At 42.7% G+C, this 11,120-nt stretch overlaps 1 protein-coding gene across 1 annotated transcript in view; it reads right to left on the bottom strand.

Moving 5' to 3' along the window:
- Positions 1–6,524: 6,524 nt before the first annotated feature.
- SYN1 (synapsin I) overlaps positions 6,525–11,120 on the bottom strand; it is an 88,323-nt gene continuing 83,727 nt past the window's right edge. The window contains exons 10-13 of the mRNA XM_029286349.1: positions 10,236–10,385; positions 8,912–8,975; positions 8,131–8,797; positions 6,525–6,660 (exon numbers count right to left, since the gene is read on the bottom strand). Coding sequence (XP_029142182.1) covers positions 6,525–6,660; positions 8,131–8,797; positions 8,912–8,975; positions 10,236–10,385 — 1,017 coding nt within the window. The remainder of the gene's footprint in view (positions 6,661–8,130; positions 8,798–8,911; positions 8,976–10,235; positions 10,386–11,120) is intronic.

Genomic DNA, 11,120 nt, shown 5'->3' with positions numbered 1-11,120 from the left:
TGTTTTCAGTTCCTAGCAACCACATAGATTTTCTCTGAGTGGAAAACTCATTTTGAAAAATGCAAAAACTTTATGTTCTTTGGTCACAGTTCTTTCTTCAGCTGCAGTCTACACTAGAATAAGAACATTTGACAACTCCACAGTCCATCTAGTCATATGATATCACTTTGTCTTGTCTCCAACCCAGAATTTACAAAGTCTGATGTCATCTCTTCCTGAGCCTAAAAGCTAGTTAATTAATTAATCTGACAGGGTTCTGCTGTTGCAACAAGTTATGAAAGGAGGGGAAAAAACCCTTCTTTCCTTCTTTTTGTTAAGTGGTGGTCACTTAATAATTTGCATGCATGTTATTTAGGTAGCTGCAAAAATCCCTTTCCTTAATAACTGGTCAGCATGATATACCAGCCACATTATGATAAATCATTCTTCTGCTTTATTTTTATTTACTGGATCATATCGTTCCATTATGTTTTCCTTCCTACTTTGGCATTCCATAATCAAAATACAAGCAGCACAATTTGCTTGCATGTTCTGTCAATAGCCTGAACTTGACCATAGCACTTGCCAGCTTCCTGTTCTTCATTGATAGTTGAACCTAAACCTAAACCTGAATAATTAGCGTATTAAAGGACCATCTGTGAAATCTAATTGATGTTACTCAGTCACTGACTACATTTTATCCAAGAACTGTCCTTACTATAAAAGCAGCACCATTCCTGTGGTTTTTCTGTCCTGAGTAGTAAAAAACTGAGTAGTAAAAAATGATCTTTCAAAATGAAGGGGTGAGATTCTAGTCCATTTCAATTCATTAATGCTCAATGTATAATCAGTTCATCTCATCTTTCAATGCGTTGAATTTTCCTGCTTATGCTTCTTACAGTCCTTGTTCCTACTGTAATTCTGCCTTCAGATTTCCTTTTTCTTCCTCAGCAACTGAATATGCAGAAGGCTTTTATCTAGACATAGATTGACCAATCACAGGTCTAAAACAAAAACAGGAAAGAGTTTGGTTTCGGGGTTTCTTGAATAGCATGTCAAGGACTATACTCCAAAAGTTGGGTTCATTTTTTATTTTACATTGATTTTAATTGTAAATTTGGTAGTGATTATACTTTAATTTAAAACAATTATTATTTGAATTTATAATGTTTATGTTTACATTTTGTTTTGTTTTATCATGTGGGGGAACTTAGAACAAAAACATTAACCTAAGTAGCTATTTCCTGTACCAGCTGGAGGTGCTATAGACTAGGTTTCATAGCCTTTTCTTGAAGAGAATAGAGCTTTTTTTTTTTAATAGTGATGCAATGTCCCAGTATTCTAGCACCCTCTATTGATTAAGGAAACACCTGCACTTCTTTTCTTCTTTTTTGATGGGTTGGAGAAATAAATAGATGAATGAATGAGTGAGCAGGACTTGGAGAAAGTGGCATTTGGATAATAAAAATTGAAAAAGGTCAGGCAGATGTGGGGGAAGCAGAAGAAATGCAGATTAGACTTGGTGAGAGCAGTAGCAATTGGGGCCAAGATGATTATGGTGGCGGTAAGCATGATAAATAGTCTGAGAAAACAGCAGGAAGCCCTGAAACAGTAACTAATGTGACACAGGGATCTAAGTAGGGAAAGACATTATATTCTTTATGCCATTTCTAAAGAAGGAGCACTGGCAATCCAGAAAGCTTGCTGAATCAAGCCAAAGGTCTAGTTAGTTCACCCTATTGTTTTTTACATTGGCCAAACCTGTCGCCAGAAACGCTATAAACAGGTGACAATAAATAAGAGTCATTAGGTGTTGGATGGAATACAAATAGGTTGAATACAGGTAGTCTTTGACTTCCAACCATAATTGGGACCAGGATTTCCACTGCTAAGCAAGGCAGTTGTTAACTCGAGTCTATGGTCTATAACTAGAGCATAGACCTTAGACTCTAGTTTTAACTAGAGACATGATCTATATTCTATGGTAAGCGCCATGGTGGTGCAGTGGTTAGAAAGCAGTATTGCAGGCTAATTCTGCCAACTGACAGTTCGATTCTGACCGGTTCCAGGTTGACTAAGCCTTCCATCCTTCTGAAGTGGGTAAAATGAGGACCCAGATTGACTCTGTAAACCGCTTAGAGAGGGCTATAAAGCACTACGAAGCGGTATATAATCTAAGTGCTGTTGCTGAGTCATGCCCAATTTTAGGACCGTTTTTTGCCAAAGTTAAGCGAATTACTGTAGTTATTAAGTGAATCACACATGGTTGTTAAGCACATCCAGCTTCCCCGGTTGAATTTACTTGTCCAAAACCGGCTAGAAAGGTCCTACATGGCAATCAATGAACCTGGTATGCTACAACCACCATTAATACATGCTGGTTGCCAAGTACTTGAAATTTGATCAGGTGATCGCAAGGATGCTGCAAAAGTAATAAGTGAGAGGACGTGCTGTAAGTCACTTTTTTCAGTGCCGTTATAACTTAGAGCAATTGCTAAACAAATGGTTATAAGTTAAGGAGTATCTGTAAAGAAATACACCATAGAGGTTTGCCATTTGTATTTTCCAGAAACTGGAATTTTGAAGCATCTTGACTCTATTGAGGCTAAACCCATTTTACAGCTTCTCCCTCCCTTCTTCTCCTAACAAAGAGTCACAATCAGAGCTGCCATCAAATGGAAGTGGAGTGGCCTGGCCCCACAGCCTATGTGTGATGTGAGGCTAAACTTACCTGGCTTTTGGACTTTCAGCATTCCTTATCCTAGAAAGAACTCTAAAATGGTTCTCTCTCCTTCATCTCAGGAAGAACTAGCATGACACTATATGAGTTATTTTTTTGCATACCAGATTACACAGTGCAAGCAGACAACTATTGCTGCTGTAATGCCAATGGCCAATAGTCGTATACAGGTGGTCTTTATTTAGCAACTGCATTTAGCAATCATTTCCCATTATGAGTGATGAAAAAGTAACTTTACAACCAATCTTCAACTTTAGGGCCTTTCTTCAACAAAGGTAAGCTGAAGTAAGATGGTAAGCACAGTTATGGTTTCTCTTAGTAACCACTTCACTTAAGAACCAAATTGCCAGTCTCAACTGTGGTTGCTAAATGAGAAGTATCTGTATTTAAAACCCTTTAAATGGTGTCTGTCCATTTTCTTTCATGAAAAATTATTTTTGATACACGCCTCTCACTCATGTGAGATACATACATGATGATACATGCCTCTCACTCACCCTACCACTCGCCTTTTCTTTGCCAAGAGAGCCCCAAATGTATCCTGGCATCACAGAGAGGATTACCTCAGTCCACCAATTTATTTTGGTTAAAACTGTTCAAAGGATTATCGTAATTTCTAATCAGTTTGAATTGCATTGACAATGGACACAGCTCATTCTTTTTCCACGCATATGTTTTCTAAAGAAACTCACCTTGTCCAGACAATTAACAGAGAAGGATGAATCTACTCCAGGAGCCTTTAATTACACCAGTATATAAACAAAATAAATATTTACTTTTTTATATGCTTGTCTGAGTCAGCTCTGCGTTTCTTCCCTGTCAATGTTGGGAAGTGAAGTAACATCCATGCAATCTAATTTTTCGGATCCGTTACAATGTTGCCACAATGTCAATACTCAGTGTAGCTTTGTATTGTACTATAAAACAGCATCAAAATCTTTTACTGGAAATTATTATGTTCAAAACGCTATACAGCCTAAGCATAAATTCCCCTCGACTTTAAATGGCTGCTATTTTTTTTAAAGTAGACTACATGATCCATGGCAGCAAATGAGACTGCTGCCCTTTACAAAATGGCTTCCTAGCCACATTTTACTACTATAATGAGCAAGCAACTGCTTTAAATGGTGTGTTTGCATACAGTATACCCTTACTTATTTTACATTGGAATTTTGTTTATAAAATAGAAGTAATACAACAATAAATGCTGTTTTTTTAAAGTAATGTTTTATATTGATCTCACATGTTTCAGTGTGAAGAAGGGTCTTTTTTTAAGAATGTGGGACATTGCAAAAAATATTTTCATTGCTAGGATACATCAACAAAGTTAAAAAACAGAGTAAGAGTCTTATCAAATCAAGGTAACTATCCATGTAACCCAGCATTTTGTATCTCAACAGGACCAACGTGTACTTTTGGAAGCTCACCGACAGGGACAGATTACACCAAGCTGTCATTGACTCCTTGAGGCAACATAGACAGAAGAAAATCCACACCCCTTTGTTCTCATAATACACATACTTGCTTTCATCTATCCACTTTTCCATTCTGATGTCATGATACCCCTTTCTCTTCATATCTCTTCATATGTAGTGCCTGTATGTGTATACTGATTTCATTCCAGTGACAAAACATGCATTTTTCCAGCAAGCCTTCAGATTTTTAATATAGATATATTTATTTATTTATGTTTTTTACATCACTGATCCATTGAAACTTTGATTCACAGAGACAGAATCACAGCAATAGGAAAGGCCTCTATTCCCACAAAAATAGTGTGCGAGGGGGATGCACTTTCCAGACAAGAATAAATAACAAAGATACCAAGTTAGCACTTTAAATTGTCCTTCCCAGATCTCTTGGTGGCAAAGGAATAGATCTCTGGGGAGAAGAGGCTGAAGAATGGAAAGGGGGTGTACTACACAGGGATCGAGCCTCTGCTGCATCCCCTCCCCAACCTGACAGTAAGTTGCAAACACAGCTCAAAGCGTCATGTCACAACACAGCTACAACACGCGACTTTGCAGCTATCAGACCATCACGCGTTAAGTGGCGCTTTACCCCTGTCCCCGTGACCTTTCAAAGAAGGGGACAAGAGTAATTGACACAGCTTTAGGGATAAAGGAGAATCACAAAAATAGAGTGGGAAGTTTCTCTCTTGAGTTATATACAAGGGGGAGAGGGTGGGGACCAAGTTCTGCTTTTGGATGTGAACCCCTTGTGTGTCCATCGGGGATGAAGTTTTATTTCTTCAGTCATCAAAATAGCAAAAGCATACCTTGGCTATAGTGGCAGTACTATGGCTGTTTTGGGAGAAGAGCAGATAGATTTGATTGGCCAAGTGGGAGGAAGAACAGGAAATGGGCTTGACAAAAACAACTGCATTCTCCACCGCAAACTGAAATCATTGGCCAATTGTCTCTCCTCCATGATGGCTGGGTTCTAAATCAGCTTAGCAAAAGGTTTGCTAAGTACCTTATTGGCCCTGCCCAGCACCTTCCTTATGATCAGTAGATGCTAAAGCTTACAGTGGAGTGACAGATTGGGAGTTTTCTGCAGTGCTACTAGGAAGGTGGGGGGGAAAAACAGTGTGAGGTAGGATGGAAAGGTGGTGTGTGTCTAGATTAAGGCTTTGCCAAGTATACGGTTACCAAAACGCATGGGAAGAAGGTTGCACATTGCTGAAGTAGAGGCAGAACCTGCAGCCAAGGCAACAGAGTTGGAAGCAGGCAGCTAAGGAGTGGGGACAACAGGATTGTGCAAAGGGCAAGTGGCAATTGACTGGCTTATTCACAAACAGCAACATAGACATCTTTGTGGCCACAAACACAGACATGGCCCCAGGAGAAGTCCCCTCCCTCATGCTATATATAGAGATCCCTGGAGACCTCTCTCCTCTCCCTTTTTTCCCAGGCCTAGGGACCTCTAGGCTGGGAGAAGAGAATCAGGCATAAAGTTTGCATATTTATATAGAAGAGATGTGGACTTGAGTAATCTGCAGCCTCCAGATGAAAAGGGAGCTCCTGATGAAAGGAAGGAAGGAAGCTTTCTGATAATCGACGGGTTTAACTTGCATGGGGATAGTATATTCTGCAGAAATGGATACAGAATCAGTCATAGAAAACAGAGCAAAAAATTGGTCCTTAGAACGAAGGATGGTGGCAGAAGGAAGATTTAGGATTTTAAGGGAACATAAACAGAGCCTCCTTCCCAGAAGACTGTGTAGTTCTTGTTGCATTTAGGGTACAGTATATATGTGTATCTGTATATATGTGTATCTCTCTCTCTCCCCCAGATAATTGCTCTGTACAGATACCTTCTTCAACTGTAAGCCACCCAGAGGTCACACATGTGAGATGAGCAGCGGTACAAAATCTAATAAATAAATACACAAACAAATGAATTTTAAGCCAACCAACCAACCCACTTTACATTCAGAACGACCGGCCTCAAAAGCCTGAGTATTCCTGGGGATTTAGTATCAACCCATTTTCTAGCGCTGACCATTTCCAGCAGGGGCCATTCCTTTTAACCAGGGATCTCCAGGGATACGTATTGCTTCCCCCTTTCCATGGGATTGCCATTAATGAAGGGGAGGGGAGAAAAAAAATTCTTCAAAATAAGAAAGCGGGGGGGGGGGATAAAAATAAACAAATAAATAGATTCATTTTGGAAGAGCATTCCCATGGGGTGGGGAGGGGGTTGGTCAAAGCAGTGAAGGGACACGGGGTTCAGAGTCTCAGAAGACAGGGGAAGGGAACTAGGCCCGGGGAAGTGAAGGGTCGCAGTACAGAGGGGAAGTCTCTCAGTCGGAGAAGAGGCTGGCGAAGCTCTGTCGGAGGCTGCGGATGCTCTCAGCACGCACTTCATCCTGACTAAGGCTGCCCCGTGGCACCGGTGCCTCTGCAAGGGGGAAGGTATTGGTCAGAGACTGGGATTTGCTAAGGAACAGTGAGGGAGGAATGGGGGGGCAGGAAAGAAGGGAGGGGTAGACGGAGAGGAGAAATGAGAAACACACTATTAAAATCAGGTCAGGCAACAGAACTTGCTTTGTCTGAAATGCTGGGAGAGAAGAAAGGGGAGTTTGGGACTCATTGCCCTCCTTCTCCAAGAGTAGGGTAAGAAGCAAGCACAGAGCCGCCAAAGGGGGGCAAGGCCATTGAGAGGCCGCATTGCCCCCACCCCTCCGGCCCTAATTTAATACTGCAAAGGAGGGTGTGTCCAGTAGGGAAAGATACTAGGGAAATGATCCTGCAGCAGGAAAACATGAGGGAAAAGCTGAAAGAATTTGGAGAGGGAAATTCTCAGGCATTTTCTTCTAATTGAAACTCCCCCCCTCCCTCCCTCCCACCCCACCCACCCCATTTCTTTCCCATTCTTTTCATTACGGAGAGATCCTGTTGAATTGAGAGCAGGGAAGCATGAGCTCCCTCTGTGATTTTGGCAAGCTACAGCAAACAAAAAGCTACAGCAAATATCTGAAGACGTTATTCAGCAAGAAGGGCTTTTCTGAAGCCCTAAGTGCTGCTGCCTTCCTATGTAGCTGTTTCTCTGTTAAAAAAATATCTTCTTGTTGATCTCAACAAAACCAAGCTCCTATAACTGGCATAACGTGCGAATCCAACTGAAAGTGAGGGCAACACTTTCAGTGGTCAAACAATTTCATCCCTGTTTCCATGCCCCCTCTTAGAGGCGGCAAACATGGGAAACACTTGTCACAGGCAGCACAAGTGATTATGAAATACACCTTTCCTAAACTTATGCTAACCCTCCAGCTTCAAATTTATCCTGCAAGGTTTGATTTATATAGTTAGGCATACATTTTTAAAAAATTTCGATTTTTCAAATTTTATCTCAAGAACGTGACATCTTAAAACGTGAGTTTTTTGTGTCCTTTTGAAGGATGACTTTGTATATGTGGAGAATCAATTAACTTTTTTTTTTGTTTCAGGAGGAGGTGTGGGGTTTTTTTTTTTGTATAAAAAGTAGTGTCTAGTTCTCACAGTGGCAAACAAAAGCAAACATAAAAAAGCAAGACAGCTGCAGTGATGTCAGTGAAGAGTTTCTTATAAGCAAGTGACCTTTCATTCAGTGCCCTGCCTTGTCATCCTACTGCACCTAATCCTTTCTCATTTAATATCCTCCCCTAACCTCTTAGTGAACTTTGACAAAAGTGAAAAGGACACAAAATGACAACACACTGAATTTGCAAAACTAACCCTGAATTGGTGTTAGGGGAAAGTGCATGTAGCACTGTTTGTGCCCTTAAGTATCTGAGGGTACCAGATCACCATGGCAACCTACCACACCCTTGTTTAGCTAGGAACAAAATCCCTAAATTGCAAAAATTAAGTCTTGGAGCCTGCCAAACCCTGCTCCCTTCACAGAGAACCCAAGAGTCCAACGCTTACTTCAGCTGGGGCTGGGGTGGAGGAGGCAGATCCTGACTGGGTTTCTGGGCAAGTTGTGGCTTTCCTTGGCTTGGTGGAGGGCGGTTCCCTTGTTGCCCTGGGCCACCAGGACCCTGCCCCTGAGTACTGGGCCTCGGCTGCTGGGTAGTGGGTGGTGATGGGCGCTGCTGCTGTGCTCCTGCTCCCGGTGGGCGCTGCTGAGTCAGGCCCCCTTGGCTGCCCTGCCGTGGATGCTGCCGTGGTTGACCGCCAGCTGCTGGAGGGCGCTGTGCCTGCTGGGGCTGCTGCTGTTGCCCTGGGAGGCCCCCAGATGCTGTCTTGGGCAGGCCAGCCCCTGCAGGCCGCTGCTGCTGCGGGGGGGAACCTTGCTGCCTCTGCTGCTGTCCTCCGCCACTGGGGCTTGGCCCTCTCTGGGGCTGGGGGGACTGTGGAGCAGAGGGGGGGCCCTGCTGGCGAGACTGCTGGACTCCAGGCCCAGGCTGGCGCTGCCCAGCAGGACGTTGCTGGGCCTGCGGTGGGGGCTGCTGGGTAGTGGGGCTGGGCAGACGCTGACCCATTGCAGGAGCACTGGTCTGTGGGGTAAGGCCTGAGAGTTGTTGGCCTTGGGGAGGGGGGCGCTGCTGAGACGGAGGGCGCTGGGAGCCTGGAGGTGGCTGCTGAGGTCCTCCTGAAAGACAGAGGGAAAGCTGTTTTAGCTTACCTAATCTGCTAGAATCCCCTTCCAACAAAAAATTCTGATGCCTCCCGCCCGAGCCACAATTTCCCCAGAAGCATAATTCACCTTGGGGTGGAGGTCTCTGTTGGGCTGGAGGGCCTTGTCTCTGTCCAGCTTGAGCTGGCTGAGCCTATGAATGAAAACAAACAAAAGCAGGAACATGCATCAAAATACATCCTTTTTTCCTTTTGTCCCACCTACCCAGCTATACTTTTCCTATTTCTGCGATATTTTGTCATCTTTGTAGCATCGGCCATGCAATACAAGAACACTTCTGAATCTTTCCCTAGTAGGCTGCCCATTCAGACATTCAATCCAAAAAAAATTAATGAACAGATGACACATGGAGGAATCTTTCTCCACTGGAGCCATCAAATACTAGGAACCATGTAAACTCGTTGCAAAATGTGAAGAATGGATGGACAAACAGAGAGTTTTCCTTGCCCTTCCTTTTCCCCAGATGCTTGGTAATACATGGGGGAGGGCTGGGAAGTGTCTCTAAACAGCTGAAATTTGTCGTGCCAGATGTAATGATAGCAATTTAGCTAAGGAAAAGCTTCAAAGCATGAGAGAAGCATTCTTCTTCACAATACAAACTGTTATGGCAGCCACCAACTTCAATGGCTTTTAAGGAACATTAATAATAGCCATTTTACTTAAGCCGGTTATATACTTCCAGAATTAGAGGCAGTATGCCTCTGAATGCCTATTGCTAGGAACCATGAATAGGAGGACCTGGTGGCACTTGTTAAATTCACAGTGGCCTCTAGCTGGCAGTTACTGTGGGAAACAGAACACTGGATAACATCCAGGAATGCTCCTCTTGAGATCTTGAAAGTGAGACTGGACAAATTCGAAGTAGACAAATCTACCAACATTTATTATCCATGGCAGTTAGGTGAAATCTCTACAGTATTATGCAGGAACACCAGGTGCTTGAGATCAAATAGTTAGAAAGAAATGTTGACTTTGACTTCATCCTATAGGTTTTCCTAAGCCATCTAACTGTGCACTGTCAAAAACAGAATACTGGACTAACACACACACACACAATCTGATCCAGCAGTAGGAACACTTTGCTCAAAGAGTCCCTCATGCTGAAATCTTCTGCCTCTGTTTGACTCACCAACTTTAATTAGAAATTTCAGATACTAACCCTGGTCCTTATGCAGTCAACCTGTACTTGGTTCCCCACTACTGTTGCCATAAACTGAACCCTACTGTAAACTTCCCTATGACAGTTTACTGCTCTGAGCCAGCATTTCCTCCTCCTTCTGACTCCTTTCCTTCAATTTCTTGTAAGTAGTGACTAATCATAAATTGCAGGGGAAAAACAGAAAAAAAGGAATGACGACTGTTGTGTTTCTGATGAAAAACAAAGTCATAATACCTGGGCATGCTGTCCTGAAGCAGAGCGCACAGGGGAGGGCACTGGTGTGCGAGGAATGACCTGGGCCATACGTGACAGTACCAGCTCCACAATCAGCTGCTTATCTTCCTCCTGATGGTCTCCAATCAGAGGCATGGATGATCCCACTACCTAAAGGAAGAACCAGGGGGAAAAAACAGGAAGCTGAGTTGTTTCCCTTAAGTAGAACATGTGTGAATTACTCTAAGACTTTCTGCAGGAAATGACCTTTTATTTTTTTAAAAATGCCTACTTTAAACATTAATGGCACTAGCAAATTAATAACAGAAGTTTCAACTTGGGATGAAAACAAATAGCTAATAAGAAATATGGATAATATCCAGAGAATATCTTTCCTCTGACAGCCCCTTTCCTTGCAGAAGATAATCATCTGCAGAGTGGAGATAATAACAGATGACCACCATTACAGCATATTTGTTGAAAGGATTACGTGTGCTGTGTGTATAAACTCTAAGCAATAGGTTTAACAAAACCACATGGTGCAGTGGGTGGTGACTCAAAGAATACAGTCTGATCCATGTAGCCAGGAAGTAACTGGAACTAAGCCAGTTTGTTCCACTGCCTGTAACATGGAAAACCAATTACACGTCATATCAATAGACAAAACATACATTCACCAAAAACATAGGAAAATGCAGTAGAATCAGAGTGATTCTAGTCAAGCTATTCTCCAAGGCGCCTGAAGGCAGGACGAGAAGCAATGGGTGGAAACTGATCAAGGAGAGAAGCAACTTAGAACTAAGGAGAAACTTCCTGAATGTTAGAACAATTAACCAATGGAACAACCTGCCTCCAGAAGTGGTGAATGCTCCAACACTGGAAGTTTTTAAGAAGAGACTGGACAGC

The sequence above is a fragment of the Protobothrops mucrosquamatus genome, unplaced genomic scaffold, assembly GCF_001527695.2.
Source record: "Protobothrops mucrosquamatus isolate PMUCROS unplaced genomic scaffold, P.Mucros_1.0 scaffold_13, whole genome shotgun sequence".
Lineage (NCBI taxonomy): Eukaryota > Metazoa > Chordata > Lepidosauria > Squamata > Viperidae > Protobothrops > Protobothrops mucrosquamatus.
Note: the sequence above shows the minus strand (reverse complement) of the source record. Positions and strands in the feature narration are given on the sequence as shown.